General features: G+C 39.3%; 1 protein-coding gene across 1 annotated transcript; it reads left to right on the top strand.

The window, feature by feature from the left end:
• Positions 1–193: 193 nt before the first annotated feature.
• On the top strand, positions 194–15,629 carry ssuh2.1 (ssu-2 homolog, tandem duplicate 1). The gene is made up of 12 exons (XM_063215100.1): positions 194–299; positions 6,867–6,962; positions 7,226–7,310; positions 7,676–7,805; positions 8,193–8,253; positions 8,463–8,587; positions 9,192–9,254; positions 12,524–12,615; positions 12,709–12,801; positions 13,070–13,175; positions 14,239–14,346; positions 14,993–15,629. Exons 1-12 carry the CDS (start codon positions 278–280, stop codon positions 15,125–15,127), a joined length of 1,116 nt encoding a protein of 371 aa, XP_063071170.1. The 5' UTR covers positions 194–277; the 3' UTR covers positions 15,128–15,629.
• The last annotated feature ends 2,522 nt before the right edge of the window (positions 15,630–18,151 follow it).

Consider the following 18,151-nt stretch of genomic DNA (forward strand, 5'->3'; position numbering starts at 1 on the left):
TTATTCTGTGGAGTTTTTTTAAGCTTTGGTGTGGATGTCTACTTAGTAGCCTATAGTTCCGTAGCCCAAGTTACTGTAATATCAAAGGTGTTTTAGAATTCTTGAGACACATTAACAGCTGGCCCGTTGTGAATGAAGAAGGCTCGCGAGTAGGCGGGACGGGCGTGGCCAATTTACATTCTTTGACGTCGTAGAGGAGGCACTTTTCTTCCGACAGAGGCTGAAGATTTTATTTCTCCATAAATGCACGAAGCTCAAGAACAGTCGCCAGCAGATAATGGACGAAAAGCATGATTTCGGTGAGTGTTTGGAGAATTGAAAATGGACGGCACCAATAGAAATGTGTAGGCGAGCGTTCAAGACTACTCTTCTTGCCTAGTTTCTTGTGAGGATTTCACGATACCAGACTTTCTCTGGCGATATAGGCTACAATTTAGCGATGGTCTATCACGTGGTGTAAATATGTTACAATAGCTCTACACTGTTACAAGTGTAGCAGAATGTTTCCGTGTCAATCTGGCATTAAAAGCAGAAGTAGCCTGTTCTGTTTGCTACATGCTCTGCCAGTGATCTGTCAACAGTCAACGGCCAGACACCGCAGATCATGAGTATCGTTTTGTCCGTCTAAAAGTTTGAAGTTATGCAACATGGATGTACTTTTTTGTGCAGTGGTTTAGAAACAAATAGTAGAAGAAAATATGGCAATACGATATTTGCAATACTGGCACACGGACAGTTTTGACTGTTAAAATGGACATTAGTTGGATATGTCTAATGTAGGATCAAGACCTTGGGTTGCTTGAATTAAATAGAAATTGCCTCTTGTAGGCCCTATTTTCGTTCACCCAAACCTGTTGAGTCGCAGTTTGCTTTCTGCACAACAGGCCTATGTTTGAGAGGTTGACTTTGTACATTTTCATGTAGGCAAATATTTGGGCATAATGTCCAATATGGGCTAGGTCTGCAGGGACCACAATGAACATAGCTTAAGTTCATTTTATCTTTTTGTTGTCATTTTGCACCAACGCAGGCCTACAACACCAACATGTTGTTGGTTTTATTTGTTTGTTTGTTTGTTTGTTTGTTTGTTTGTTTGTATCTCTGTTCAGTGTCAATTCTGTAGGACTAATATAAAACCACATCTGCTCATTGACAAAGCTCAGACAAGATCATTGTTCAGAAAACCTGTAAGGCAATTTTATCAAGATTTGTCTGACCGGCAAATCAACAAACCTGTGGTGTTCATGTAAACAAGACCAGAGGGTCAACAATATTGAAAGGTCGACCTGTGATATAGGATGAATGAATAGATGATATGATACACAGACATGGAAAGATCACTGAGTGTGGCCAATGAAGTAAGCAACATACGTTTTCATCAGACATGGTATGAAGGCAAGCTCACTAATTGTCCCTCTTAAAAGGTTGGTTCATACCCTTTACAGTGTCATGATATGGGTGTCTTCAGGTATAGTCAAGCACAGGTGTGGCATGAAGTTTACATTATGGTATGTACTCAATATTATGATATTGTTTATTTAAGTCTTAAAAGAACAAGGGCAACACGTAAGAGCACACACACCCTCTTTTGCTGTCAGGTGGTATGGTCCAATACCTCATGACCTTTTCCAGCAAAGCTGTTAATTGATGAGAAAACAGGATTTAACACAAGTACTGCAGTATGTGCACTGTGTACAAAGTAAATGTCACGAAATTAAAAAAAAAATCCATCACTTTACTTTTTACTTCAGACAAGCCGCACTTTTGGGTGAGAGGAAACAGCTATGACTTTGGCCTAGCTTAGCACATCACACACACACACACACACACACACACACACACACACACACACACACACACACACACACACACACACACACACACACACACACACACACACACACAGTTGTCTTTTTTGTTTTCTTGGTCATTAGTGGCTATTGTGCGGTAACTGGCCAAACCCTAAGCAGTAAGTGCTGCAGTTATCTGTGAGGGACTTTCCCCTCCAAGATCATGGCCTTTATTTCCATACTTGCAGTAATTCCATGCATATGCCTGTACTCTGTAAATCTGTAAAGATGTTTTCCCTGGCCTTTTTTTCCTGGGTGTTATTATGACAGAACAGCTGAAGCGACATACAGGAAATGTTTGCGAGAGAGAGATGGGGTAGGGCTGGGAAATGACCTCGGGTCGGAATCAAACCCAAGTCGCCTGCACAACAGTACTACAGTGCCTTAGCCGATTTGGCTAAGGGTGTAAGTCTGTAGTCTGTAAGTCTGTAAGGTGCTGTTTCCACGTAGCAGGATATTTTCTTAGCAGGGTATTTTTTTCTCCTGTTAGGTGTAAACGCAGCATGTGGATAAAAATAAATCCTCCATTGTAACAAATGCGTTTCAGCCCCCTAAACAGGATATTTTTCTCCTCCTGCTTTTTATACCTGGATTTTAAATATCTGCTACGTGGAAAAAGAAGTCCAAAACCAATGCAAAACCAATACAAGCAGGAGAAAAAAATATCCTCATATAAAAATATCCAGCTACGTGTAAACAGCACCTAAGTCTGTTGTCTTATGCATGGTGACACAATCCAGTGCCCCAAGAAAACAAGTGGACGTAGTGATAGACACTAGTGTGCGCTGCCAAAAGCACAGCAACCCTCCTCATGCAGTAAATGTCCCAAGCTTATCTAGGCAAGGGTGTTATGCACTTAACACTTCAGATGAAAGGTTGTCACCATTTGATTTCATCAGGGAATCTAATTACGACCATATTTTTCCCTGCTTTTTTGTTGCATGTTGATTGGTTTGCATTGTTACAGTTAGAGCTGTGCTGTGATATATTTTTTTTTAAAGATTACTGTTGATGAACACTGGTGATGTTTTTTTGTAATCAACGCTTTGTTGATTTCTTCAGAACAGGAGTGGGTTGGGGTCGTGCCAGGCTGTAATAAGGTAAACACTGAAGTGGGGCTGCTCGATTATGGGAAAAATCAATATCACCATTAACTCAGTCAATATTGATATCACAATATTTTTTTTAGACAAAATAATCGTGCTAAACAATGCACAATCTCCCTCCCTTCAGCAGTGGGAGTGGAAGGCCATAGAGAAACACACTGGTGTTCTGCATGACTATTGGGTAGCAAGTCTTTGGGGACCCCCTCGAAAACGAGATATCCTATCTCAAGGAGCTACCGCCTAAACAAATAAATTGAAATTGAAGTCTGCTCTGTGCTTGCAATGTCTCAAGTGGAGGGGAATCTTTTGGCAGTATACAGTAGACAATTGTTAATTGTTAAAAGAATATTGTTTCAACTCGATATTATGAAATTTTATATTATTTGACAACAATATTGATATCACGACATAAATTTGATATCTGGCCTACACTGTAGAGTTGCAATGGAGATAACTGTATGTCCAGATGTGGACACAAACAGACTTGAGGAAATGCAATTCTTGACATGCATGTAAGCTTATTCCTTTCACCTGTTTATTTATCGCGCAATTTCTCACATTAGTTGTTCTTCAGCTGCCTGGCAAAGAATTGTATCTTTGATTAGCTGGTTCATTGAATACAACAAATACAAGCTTATGGCTGGACTTTAGTTTCTTGAACCTGGGCTATGCATCTCTGACTGTAAATTCTGTGTAGTATGGAGTACTAAAGCATGGACACAGATGAAATAAAACAAGGCAGAAGATTACAAAGAAAGCGATACAAATTCTATAATAACTGTAATTTTGTACGTTTGTATTTGTATATTTACAAATTTGTTGGCAATATTTACAAATGAATGTGTATTTAGATTTTTACATTATTTTGGTATGTATAAACCTTTTTGAGATTAATTATATCTTCATAGAAATCAGAGGTTGAAATCAAAACCATCAAGTACACACACTGTGAGGTGTGATGGTTGTATTGGACAAAAGGCGACCCTGGGTAGGGACAGTCTAACCTGGTTCTCACGTGATGGTTGTTACCAACCACGAAGTTTAACGAAGATGAACAAAGCACGAAGGGTCTGTGTGAGAGCCAGGCTAGGGACAGTCATCTAATTTGATAAGAAAAATGCATTGGCTTAAAATCATGGACTCATTAAACCCTAGAATATGTTATTCCTTTGCATGAACATATTAGCAACCATTGTTGAACAGGTAGTTTATTTATGAGGGAGTTTTCTCCCCAGGGTGTCGGGTTTTTTATTTTCATACACCCCCTATTGTTACTGTATAGAGCCACATAGTCTGGACCAGCCACCAAAACAAATTGTTTCTGAGTTGGGATTGAACGCATACTCCCCCTAGATTTAGCACAGATCTGCAACATCAGCAGAGTTGAACTTCACAAGCTTAGTCAGAGATGTATAAAGTAGAAGTAGAAGGGATGTGATGTAATTACGATACTAATGAGATGATATTATATAGTTGCAACTATGGAATAAAATCATACAACTTGTCTTGTAATTGCATCTGTAACAGTAACTTACTTAACTTCTGCTTTTAAACCTCTGCCTACAGTATAATTGACAACACAATAAAGTACTCAAAATAAATGACAGGATATTGATGATGCATCAAATTTGACAGTTGCCAAAGCTATGCACATTGTAGTGACCATTCAAAACGATCAATGTGTTATTGCACTGATATAATCAGACAGTACTCCATCATGTTACATACAGTACTGCGTCATACCATCGTATACAATGCAGCATTATGTAATCCTGCATGCATGGTATAATGGCACTAGACATTTTTTTCAGATGACACAAGAATAGGCCCTATTTTCTCTGAGGTAAGTTCTAAATATTGCCTTGCATTGTCTGTTAACGCTGTGTAACAGACACAGGAAGCTGCAAGGGCAGAATGCAGCATGTACTGAGTGCAGCAAACGCAGAGAGTTGCGAAGACCACGTTATTGTGTTTGGTTGACAAAAACACTGGAAAGCCAGAGTGGATGGAATTAGCAAAAAAAAAAACATGCAGCATTTGTAATGAAAAAAAAAGTTATGGCCATGCCGTGGCCAAACGGTAGGGCACTTGTCTACCATGCGGCTGTCCCGGGTTCGATTCCCGGCCCGGGTCCTTCGCCGACCCTTCCCCATCTCTCTCTCCCCACTCGCTTCCTGTCACCGCCTTCACTGTCTTAAGACCAAAATAAGGGTTATAACTGTCAGGTTGTATGGCTGTAAAGAACATGTTATTTGCAAACAAACTAATTACTTTCATTTCATACATTTTGAATATCTGTAAGCTTGTTTGATTAGCCTACACAGTGCAGGGTAACAAACTGTCAAGACACTGAGCATTATATACCCTGTGAACAGTGCTGAGGAGAGCTGCAGAGAACATAATGAGACAATGACATGCGTACATAAATAAATTGATTAGGGTGTGTTATTTCTCGTGAGCATCATAAGCACATTTTCATAATCATATTTCAGCAGACTACAGTGAGTTAAATATAAAATTTAAAACTGATGCAAATTTTAATAAGCACATTTAAGCACACTACAATCAACATTTAAAAATAACTGTGATGCACATGTTGTTTTAAAGGTGTTCCGTTATATCAAGTTGTCTGTAAACAGTATTTACTGTAGTAAGTTATCCATTACAAAGAGCTCTTTAATAAGCCTTTACACAGTTGTGTATTAGTCCTACTCAGTTTGTAAGGACCCCGTGACCAGCAGCACTGATTTGCACTGCTGGGGCCCCCGTGGTGATCTCATGGACTATTTTTGACTGCTGTGCAGCTGAGCTTTGATGATGAAGTGCTAGCAACAGTGTGTTTGTATGAAGTGTTGCTCGTAACCATGTCGAGTGTTACTTATGTCCTAATCTTCTCATTGCAGCGGCAATATTTTGCTCGCATTGTGTCGATTATGATGCTGTTTATGTTCGGACATTCTCCTCTCTTCATTAAGCTCCCAGATCTGTTGAGAGATCTGAGATGAGGGGAACTCCTTCGCTCGCGCGGGGGTATTTTTGTTGCCCAGCTCTCAGCATTGTGTGCGTTTGCATAATACTTGCGACATGGGTTGTATTTATAGGTTTCCTGCTGCATGGCCCATTCAAAGTAATGGCAGTCTGAAAGGCACGCCATTGAGCCATTGTCCCATTTCATGAATTTGATTCAGCCACTCAGCTGTTTTGAACTTCTGATGAGTCATATCGTTTCATCGTAGCCAATGTTTGTTTACTTTGGGACCACCACCCTTTACATTGCCTACTATAGATTGTACACAAAGATAGCTACAAATCTGAGAAATGGTGAAATGGCTCCACAAAGGAATCTCTTTTTGTTTTTCTTTGGTTGGAATTTGGTTTTAAAATCACTTTGGACTTTAGAATGACTGAGATGTGACCTTGTCACCTTTGCTGTTTGAAAATGGAGACATCTATGACTATCGAATATCTATTACAAACAGATCTTTCCATTCATGGTGGATTTTGCCAAAATATTTATTCCCTGTACCTGTTTTTCTTAATAAGCTTATGACTGGCAAATACTAGTTCAGATAATCACCCCTGATGCAAATCAAGAGAATACTCCACATTTTTTATTCACAGATCATTTTCACCAAGTTATTATTATATGTTAATTTCACCATTATATACAACTTGACTGTGCCATGGTGAAAAAGACAGAACTAGTCTGCACTATATTTTACCCTCGTCTTACATCAGTCGAATGGTACCATAAGCTTACAGTTTGGGTTACTATAAAAAATGTTTTATTATGTTATTGTTGTGATATTATATTACATGTCATTACATGCAGACATATTCGCAAGAGAACTGAAAGTGTAACCCAAATATGTTCAGTTTGTGAGCTTACAGGTGTCTCTGTCTCTTGTAGTGGAGGTGGACCCTAATATTCCTGAAGAGGGACCATCAGCGCCCCCTCCTGGATGGTTGGACAACATTGCAGGTTACGAAGGCTCCAACCCAGGAGGTAGAGGAAGTGATCTTCTGTGTGGAATACTGTATACTCGTATATTGGTCATGGACCCGCATTTCACAAAGCCATATTACTTAATGAAAAATGTACATAGCTAAAAGGGATTGAGAGTTATTTTGTGTTTGGGGTATTTATAATGATAATTTTTCTACTTTTGTACTGTTTTGTGGTATCGCTGCTCATGATGTAGGACACAGGTATTTGTCTTGTGTTTTGTATCTGTTCTTGCTTTCAAACTTTTTCTGTGTTATTCTCAGGAACTCCTGATGGGAATTACCATCCCCCACCGCCCCCATATTCGCCCCCAGACAGCGACCAGAACGCCCGCGTCCTCAATGTGAGGTAGACACCCCCGTTGCGTTCATTCTGCTTAGTAGACAAGTACTTCATCTGACTCTAGTACATTAACACTTTAGTACATATACCAGTTGGAGTATTCATACCTCCAAATGTCCCAAGTGGAAAAGCCAGAATCATTCTGTGATTAGCTAAATAAAACATGTCAATATCACGTCCAGACCAAATACAATGATGAAACTTGGTGAAACTTCAACGACTTCAGCTCCTCAGTCGCTCTGGTTGTTCCAAGTGTACGTGTACAGTTAGAGAGCCATCTGGGAACAGTTGCAAACTAGAATATGTTGATTCCACTGTCTACGTGTTTACTAACACGGCAAGATGTACTGTGTGTGATCCTGTGTTTGAAGGGAGCCAACTGTGTCAGAGGATGTGGCCCGTGAAGCCCTTCTGCAGTTTGTGGAGAAGAAATGGACCTACAGCAGCAAGCCAGCCAAAAACCTGGTCTTCAAGGACCTCAAGCCAATCACAGTTTACCGGGTACCTAAAACACCCACCGCACATTGCTTAGCTGATGGGACTTAAGATAAAAATATTAGGAATAGTGTTGTGTATAGTGTTATGGAGTCATTACCGGACCTAGGTATAGTCTACCGGATACAGAATAAACCTTCAGTGCTTATTTGGTTGGGTTAGAAAACAGCATTTATTTGTAATAGGAATAATGTATGTCATATTATGGAGTTGTGACCGCATCATAACAGCAAGGTTGTATTTGTCAATTATGCAGTGTCATTTTTTTAGATGTAAGAGCTGCAACTGTTTTTATCTGATTTTGATGCTCGTTAACTCGAGGCTCTGATGTGACAGTAACTGGAGGCTTGTAGTAAGTTGATGGTTCTTATGATCCACTTTTGTCTGTTTTAGTACCGCTTGGAAACCTACACAGAGGCCAGATCAAGCTCCTGGGAATCAGAGCCCTTTACTGGTACTGTAATCTATGCCGAGAGAGAGAGAGAGAGAGAGAGAGAGAGAGAGAGAGAGAGAGAGAGAGAGAGAGAGAGAGAGAGAGAGAGAGAGAGAGAGAGAGAGAGAGAGAGAGAGAGATTACAGCAGCATTTTGTCATCTGTTTGCATGTGGTGAAAGTTTGACTAATTCTTATTAATATCAGTTTGTTATTAATCTTGCCTCCACAGGCCAGCAGGTGGACGGGCCTGAGAACGGTATGAGCCCAGCACCATGGGAGGTTCCAGTGCAGTACCCTCAGAAATTCACAGACATGTGCATCAAAGTCAGAGTGCCCCACTCCTGTTCTGTTAAGGTACCACCGTTACCCTCTTGTCTAGGGTGCGATTTTTTAGGGTGGGATGGGGGGGATTGTCCCCCCTTCTGGTCTTGAAATCGCCACTTTTTCTACATGATTTTATCACAGTTCGATGTAATTCCATTCATATAGCTTACAATCTGAAACATATCCCCCCTTCTGGTTTTCCGACAAATCGCACCCTGCTTTGTCTGTAGTTTTTTATCTGTGAATGGTATCATCCTAAATCCGTTTTAATATCGTCAGGAGAACATTCACAATTGGCATGTAAATTTCCTACACAACCGCGTGCGACCAAGTGTGCGTACCTGCAAAAGAGACATAATGTGTTTATGCATGAAAAGTGTATGGGCTAAGAGTGATACTGATAACAGTATAACTTGTAAAATGTAAATGTAAAAGATAAAAATATACAAAGTGATATTTTAAGTGTTTATGGTCCCTCTATCAATCATTTTATGGCTTTATGGTAAGTGAAAAAAAACTAACCTGTTTATAGCCTGTTTTTACTTCCCCATGCTGTGTTTTGGTGTGTACATCTCAACATTGTATTTATATTAGTATTGCATTTAATATGAAGTCTTGTGTCTTATGGTTGCAGGGGTGCTATGGATGTCAGTGTACAGGGAGTGTGCGTTGTGGACGGTGCCATTCTAGAGGACGTGTATGAAGTATTCTCTTTGTTTTGCCTGCCATTCATTTCAAACTGATTTGGCGATGATCAAAATCAAGTCTCTCTTTACCTGTACTAGTCTACCCACTGTGGACCTTATGCCTCTACCTATGTGGACCTTTTGCCTCTACAATCTCTATGATGTCTATTTCTTTTGTCTTCTTGCTATTCTTTTTTGTATCTGTCTCTCTTTTCTACTTCTCTTTTTAACTCCATCTTTAACATTGATGTTTTTTCCATTTGTGAAGCATTTTGAGCTGCATGCCTTGAATCAAGAGGGGACTGTTTTAGGCATTTCTTAACACTAGAACTACCACGGAGGGGTCAATTGACCTTTTTACCTAAAAGCCCCACAAGGGGGTCATTTGACCCTTTGGACCCCCTGCGGACACTCCTTTTGTTGTGGAAATGTGGCTGTTAGCAGCTCACAGCTGTCACTTGAGACACAGAGTGTGTGTGTGTGTGTGGATCATTTCCAATGCCTGTTGAGTGCTGTATCTCTGCATCTTCGTTCCTTGGAGAGGAGCTTCTTTCACCACAACATTTTTGAGGGAAATTAAGCAGTAGTCCACATGCACTGGTATTTATCCATCTAACAATTGCCAGGTTGCATTCACATGAGTCGTTATGGTCACATGGCATGGGAGATTCACACGTTACAGTTTTTCTCGATTGGTTTGGCTAATTTCTCGAAACTGAGATGACATTCTCAAAACAACACGGACAAATCCCCAAACCAACTTGCAATTTCCCAAAACAGAATGGCATTTTTCATTGCTTTCATCAGATATCAAATGCTTTGTACATGTCTCAAATGTTAAGTACATCTCTGCAGATGGATATGTACAAATACCCTTCCGTTGACACATTCAGCATACATTCAGCACATTTTCCAAATAAATTCACCTTGCTTATCTAAACGAATTAGACAATTCTCAGTCTAATGGTTGCCCTCTCCAAAACACGTCAGCATTATTTCATTGTGTAAGTCATCATATGCAAAGTGGTCTACGTAGTTCCCAAAACGGTCAAGGACATCATATTTTAAGAATTTCATTACATAGTAAATTCATGACAGTGTTCAACAGGTCAGATGGTATTGTAACTTTACTAGTTAGTAGAAAATAATTTTACAACCGTGTATACTACAGTTTCCATGTTATTTGGCTAATTTCATGACATTTTTTCAAACAACATTCTGTTTTGAACAATTGCTAGTTGCTTTGGCATTTGTCCATGTTATCTCTGTTTTGAGAAATGAGCCAAACCCATGAGAAACCTGTGATATATGGGCATTACTTTCTGTATATGAATTTACAGTAAAGAAAGTTACTGATAAATGTCCTTGGTAAATTATCTGTGTTGTCAAACTTCAATAGTTTCACTCACTTTTCATTTTTATACATAGTCGAAATCTGTTAGCTGAACGTAGATAAAACACCTAACCATTTTGACTGGCAGTGCTTACACAATGGCAAAGGGACAATTTATTTTGGGGGTACTGATGATATATGTGGGGAAGAAATTTAGTTTTGACACATGGGTAAACTGATTTTGGGGTGATATGAGCGAGTGATGAAGATCCATGTAGTTCATGTAGTCCATGTATGCTGAACCATCCAGTTTATTTTGACAGAAGGACTAAATGAATGCAAATGAGCCAAAGCAATTGAGAAGGATCTATGCCATTTTGATGGTACTGACTATTTATATGTCAGACGGTTTAGTGCTGATGCAAGAATGAGGTGTTTTGGGAGGTATATGACATTTTGCTAGTTATCTGAACTGTAAGAATGTTTGTCCAAATGACCCAATGGTTATAGGAATGTCATCTCAGTTTCAAGAAATGAGCCAAAACAATCGAGAAAAACTGTAATTCAACCATTATCTGGTTGCAGTCATATGATTCGTCATGATCACATGGGACATTCACACGTTCGTTCATTGATGACTTATATGAAGAAAATGTGCTGACATGTTTTCAGGACAACTATTACACTGAAAATCAACCAATTGGGATAGATCAGCAAGGTACATTCAGTTGAAAATTCTACTAAATGTAAGCTGATTGTGTTAACTGTAGGATACTTGTACATAACCATTTGCAAGGATGTACTAAATGATTGAGACATGTACAAAAGCATTTGAAATTTGATGAAAGCAATGATAAATGCCATTCTGTTGTGAGGAACTGCAAATTAGTTTTGGGATTTGTCCATGTTTTGAGAATGACATCTCAGTTTCAAGAAATGAGCCAAACCAATGGAGAAAAACGGTAACAAACTGTCCGCCAAACTGTGCTATCTGTCTTTATTGCTGATATCTTCATGCAAGTTGCTATTTACCTGTGGTGACTGATTTTGGAGGCTGACAGCCCTTGGGAAGAAGCTGTCTGTCCCTCTGTCTTGGCTGTTAGCACTGTAAGGTGTGACCCCCTCACCCCTCACCCCACACACGGCCCCTAACAGCCTCATTACCATAACAAAATGAGTGATTAGTGTATTAGGTAAAAGCCACCGGGTCAAATGACCCCTCTCTGGTACTTCTAGGTAGGCAGAAAAATCCTGGTAGTTCTAGTGTTAAGACCTGATTTAAAACTGAGTGAGTTGCTTTGCCTGATACTTACAGTAATGCTATTCCATAGCTCTGATTATTTTTTACTGACAAGGCATTCTGGCCAAAAGCGGAATTTCAAAACACACTCATACAGTCCCCTCTTGATGACACTCTTGTATTCCTTGTATTATTTGTGGGTCTGCACAGACTCACACATTTCTTTAGGGGAGGGGGGGAAAGATCACTTATAATAATAATAAAAATAATATTATAATAATAATAAAAAAATAAAAAATAAAACTTCTAATAATAAAAAAAGAAAATTGTCCAGATTAAATAAACCATACCTCTGATAGCACAGTGATGGTTGAATTAGTGATGAATTTATGGATGACATTATTGACGAATATAGTAGTGTAGCAAAAAATAAAATAAATAAACCCACAGTGCATTCAACAATCTGGCAAGCCGTATCCGGCCTCCAGGCCTTGTGTTTCACACTCCTACTCTATAGCGTGCCCTGTGTAACACAACAAGCTCTCTGGATGCCATGGCCTTTTTAGGTCTTGCACACTCTGTACTCCCCCATTTGTAGATGTTTATATCCTCTTTGGGACTACAGTATAGCTGTTCCTCTCCGATGTAGACTTGTTTTGAATAAAAGTGTCGGCTACATGTAATGTGATAGGTGTTGTATTTTTCAGGTGCGTTGTATGCATTGTCATGGCAGTGGACACACTCGCACAGGCAAAGACCGAAGGAGGTGTATTTCATGCCACGGTCGTGGAATGAAAAGGTATGATTTTTTTGATCTGCATATGCAACAGCTGTTGTTTATGGCATTGTGAAAATGTTTGATTTTAATTGTTAATTGTTGTTATTGTTGCAGATGTATTCAGTGTCATGGTCGGGGTTTTAAAACCTGCTCGACCTGCAATGGGTATCGAAATATTATGCATTTCATCCAGCTTACTATCACATGGTGAGTATTTGTGTGGTGACAAAGTCCTAAAACAAAATGATTGATTCAATCATTTTTAATTATTATACAATATACAATACAATATACAATATCTTTTATTTGTCATTGTGATGAGCACAACGAAATTGAGCATTCCTTGTTGAAAAATAAAATAAAAAGAATGGTATATGTATAAAAAATTATGCTTTTATTATGCTTTTTCTTGCCTGTCCCCAGTATCCTGTTAATAAGCTGCATGATAGTAACAAAAGTGTTCTCCTTCTGCCAGGAAGAATCAAGTTCTAGAATTCATACCAGACAAAACACCAGAGTTCCCCCTGAAGAAGTTTGCCAAGGTGTCCGGAGACGGCTTCTTTGAGGATGAAAACCTTCTGGTATGGGGATAACAATTTGTTGTCATTAAATGGGGAACTTTGTGAGCAGGCAACACACATTTTGAACGCCTAATTAGTTACACAGTCTATCTTTAAAGTGATAATGTAATAATTTCTGGAAATAAGCTCATTTTCCACCTTTCCTAGGGTTTTACCTTTCTCCTGTTCTTCCAGGCAAGCATATGGTATATGGCTAAATCGTATGGGAGCCGCCAGCAGCTTTCTGATCCCATAAGATTCAATGATGATTGCTAGCTTGGAAGTGGAGGTACCAACACCAGACTAAGAGAATGGCTGGAGGGTCAGGAACACGAAAACTCATTTTAGTTATTTAACCCAGTGCTTCCAACACTCATTCTGTGGGGAGCCCATTTTTCGCGATCCCCCACCCTGCATAGCCTCAGGCCTTTTTTGTCCATTAATATTGTTATATTTTCAATTAATAGTGTGTCTGGTATTGCAAGAAATGTACAAGAAAAGCCAATCTCTACTACCAAATTAATGGAATTATGTTAGCTGTTAACCTGTGCATTTCTCGTTTTTATGCAAAGTTCCTCCAGTCCCAGACCCCCCTGCAGTACTTCCGTGACCCCCTAGGGGCCCCAAACCCCAGTTTGGGAACCACTGATTTAACCCTAAGGGAGGTGTAATCTGAGCTTTTTTTTTCAGAAACGTGTGCGGTATTGCTTATAAGAGGATATAATCATGTTTCTAGCATTGATTGATATGTTTCTGTATTTTTGGAAAAATGGGGTATGATATCAAAAAACTAAAGACTTTTTGTCAGTGAAGCCGACAGGGTGGGAAAATCATATGACTTTGTCTCCAGCCCAGCCAAGACTGCCAGCGGCCCTGCTCACTGAGTAAATTGTAGTTTCTATTCTGGGGTGCATTTCTCGAAAGCGTAGTTGTAAACTATGTTAGCTACTTTGTTGGTTGCAATGCAATTTCCCATCGGCAACTATCCAAGTTGCTAACTTGTTAACTACGCTTTCGAGAAATGCACCCCCCGGTCTGTTATCCGGAGCATTATACAGTATCTTATCTATGCTGCTATTCTTAGGTGTATCCTATCGTGGGCTTTCCTGACCAGGATATTTGTGACATGTCTAAGAAAGGCATAGAGGAGCACGTCAGCAAGTTCTCCCCAGTCAGCCGCATCCTACAGCAGGTGAGCAACTTGTTAAATGTGTTTAAAGGCGCACTGTATAGGATGGTGGTCCAAGTAGGTAGTGCAACTATGCTGCTTATTGGAACTGTGCTGTCTACTGCCAAATGTGATATTTTCATGAATATTTACTAAATGATGAACTAATATTTACTAGTATATGACCAAAGTACAGTAAGTTTCGCAATAAACTTCTAAAACATATTACACAGTGCACCTTTAATGGCAAAATGTCAAATGGATGTGCTGAGTGTTTATGTATTTGTGAATAATAATAATAATAATAATACTAATACTAATAATAATAATAATAATAATAATAATAATAATAATACAGACAAAAAATAATAGCTGGACACACTTGATACTGTTCATGTAGTATTGTTTGCAAGAAAGGTATTGCCATGACAAAATTGACACGTGATAGTATTTACAGATACTGTATTTAGTTAGTAGAATCAACTAAACGTGCGTTCGTGTGTGTGTGTGTGTGTGTGTGTGTGTGTGTGTGTGTGTGTGTGTGTGTGTGTGTGTGTGTGTGTGTGTGCGCGCGTGTGCGTGCCTGTGTGTGTGTGTGTGTGTGTGTGTGTGTGTGTGTGTGTCTGTGTGTCTACATACACACATGTATGTGTGTGAATCTCTTCCACAGCGCCAGACCATAGAGCTGGTTCCTCTCACCCATGCCTTCTACTCCTACCATGGGAAGGACTATGACTACTATGTATATGGAAGGGAAAACCAAGTTTACATCCCAAAGTACCCCACAGCCTGTTCAATATTGTAGTGGGGCATATACTGATAGAAGGACCCTCCTAGCTCTCCCTTTCCCTCCCCACCCCCCTCAAATCATCTCACACACTCAAGACTTCCTCAAACTGACTTATTACATTCATTATTGACTGTATTATTACAGTTACATGTTTCTGTTCCATTATGGTCCATGTCATTGAGGCGTTTTCCTCATTTCCTCCTAACTCTTAAGTTTAACGTCACATCAATACTTTCATATCATACATCAACATTGAAGTGATGTTCAGTTACTGTTCATTTATATTTGAAATGCACCACATACCACAGCTGTTTGTATGCAGACCTTCTGTATTTCAGGATTGCAGGATTTTCATATAGCATTTAATCATTGTGGAGAAGGGGAAACATGACAGATGCAACAGGTGTTTCAGCAAAAACGGCCACAAGCATGAACTTGCTCATCTACATAGATTCTGTCATTTTACCGGTATTTTTGAATCTGTGAATAGTAGCAGCTCATTAAAAATGTCAGATAACAAGTTTCCCCTATCACGTGACAGGATTTTTGATAAAAACCGTGTAGAATAGAAAGAAAAATGTCTGCACACTTAAATCCCCTTTGTGTTCTTTTTAATTATAGGCCAAGCTTTCGGGCGTCAAACTAGTGAGTCCCGACCTTCCTCAGGGCTCAGTTAGACAACTGAGCCCTGAGGAAGGTCAGTAGACCGAAAGCTTGGCCTATTATTAAAAAGAACACAAAGGGGATTTAAGTGTGCAGACATTTTTCTTTCTATTTTACACAGTTTTTGTTTATGTTTGGCACCTTTCAATCGAGAGTGCGGTGTGATCCGGCTAAACACAGATAAAAACCGTGTAGCCATGGTGTGTAAAACTTCAGCCAGTGCTAGTGACAATGCCTTAATTATATATCACTCTCCAGCACCAAGATATGTATCATTAAATGTCAGGAAATCCAAACCTTATCAAACGTAAACATTTGAATACAGTAGATATTCTATTTCTGTTGCACTAAATGTAATTAATTGACCACATATAGACTTTCAAAAACTTGATAAATAGTGACAATATAGCAGACCTTTATAATGGCCTTGGTTTGTTGCTTTATCTACATAGTGACCATTTGTAAGTTATCAAAATGTATCATATATTTATAAGTGTGGTGATTTTCTTTGTCAGTTTGGTTACTCCACTTTTAATAAACATTTACAGATAACATCACATTTCTCCTTTTAGTAGCCTCTTACTGCAGATGGGGTCGCCGGCGGGCCTATTCACTATTTGCTGAAAATACTCAACTACATCATAACAACATTGCTATGACAGTACCGAGAACCTTAAGTAACAGATTAAGACATAGACATTACAATTTTGGTGACAGTAAGGTTATAACATAGGCTCTGCGCTAAGGGGTTAACCCATTGACGCCTAAGCACGTGTTAAAAAGGGTGCTGAATGTCTGAGCCCTTTTTAAGAAAAGCTGCCCTCAGTCCTATAAAAATCTAAATATCTCAGCTTCTGAAGCACATAAAAATATGACCTGAGTTGCATTTAAACGGGAAGACCCCCATCTTTCATTAGAATGTGTTCATTCATCTCAAACAAACAGAGATTTTTAATAAAGTTGTCTCGCAACGCAACATCAGGCATCAATGGGTTAACTTCGCCAAGGAGGTTATGTTTGTGGTCACGTTGGTTTGTCTGTTTGTCTGTCAGGATAACTCAAAAAGTTATTGAACAGATTTGGATGAAACTTTGTGGAGTTGTTGGAAATGGCAAAAGGAACAAGTGATTCAATTTGGTGGTGATTCGGATCATGATCCAGAACCAGGATTTTAAAAAAGATTCTTCACCATTGCTAGCCTAGAAATCTAGACGCCCCTAGTGACCACAAATTGGATTGTGGGACAGGCCAAATTTTACAGTAACATTCCTGTTTCTAACTCCACAAAAAGAAGGCAGAGAGAGACTAACAAAAAATAGGGTGTAACATAGTCAAATATTCTATCAAACAGCTTCCTTGGCGGAGGTCTTCACTCTCTGAGCGCATTTCTAGTTGCTTATGTTTTCAGCACAGTCTCAGTCTCTCACTCACTCACTCACTCACTCACTCACTCACTCACTCACTCACTCACTCACTCACTCACTCACTCACTCACTCACTCACTCACTCACTTTCATACATACACACACACACAGTATACTGTACAAAATATCTGGTTCTTCCTAGTGTGGTGCGTTAACACACATTGGCCTGCAGATGGAGCCAACAGCACTTCACAGCAACTCACGTTTATTACTATATACAATACTGTAGGCCTATGTGATGCCATGTGCCATCAGCTATGGGCAAAATGGATTCATCCGTTCTGATCTAAGGCCACATATTCCTAATGTGTTGTTTTAACTGTCCAATTCAACTGAACAATCAATCACCTGACCGAATTGGACAGGTAAAACAAGTCATTTGGATTATGTAGAACTGGATAATAATTGATGAATACATTTTGCCCATCACTGGTTATTTGTGGCCTTGTGGCGTGTTTGCATAATGAAGGAAAACAATAGTTTGCCTCTGCCTAATTCACATCAGGGCCACATAGACAGTAGTACGTTTGATTTAAACTAATATGCAGGTATATTCAAACATGGCTCTACTTGTGCACTTAATAGAGGTTTGGACTGTAGCTTCTAAATTCAATTTATTTGGCCCTCACAGCCCAAATGCCTTTTTGCTTGATTTATAATGACACGTCAAAATAGGATTAGTATATATTTTAACCAGTCCACATCAAGGTTCTGTAAGTAATGAGGGCTTAATGAAATTTAATTTAGCCACCTTTAATCGATCAACCTATCCTGAAGTTAATCCGGACAATGTTCTTAGTGTGCATGTTTGAAACAGCCAAACATACCTGTACGTCTAACCATTTTGTGATTCATATTTGGTGGGCTCTTGCATTTTATCATTAGCATTGTAATGGTAGTGGTGTTATCCTACCATTCATATTTCAAAATAGTGTCCGCTTTTAAGAAATAA

This window comes from Engraulis encrasicolus, chromosome 14, assembly GCF_034702125.1.
Source record: "Engraulis encrasicolus isolate BLACKSEA-1 chromosome 14, IST_EnEncr_1.0, whole genome shotgun sequence".
In the NCBI taxonomy this organism is placed as follows: domain Eukaryota; kingdom Metazoa; phylum Chordata; class Actinopteri; order Clupeiformes; family Engraulidae; genus Engraulis; species Engraulis encrasicolus.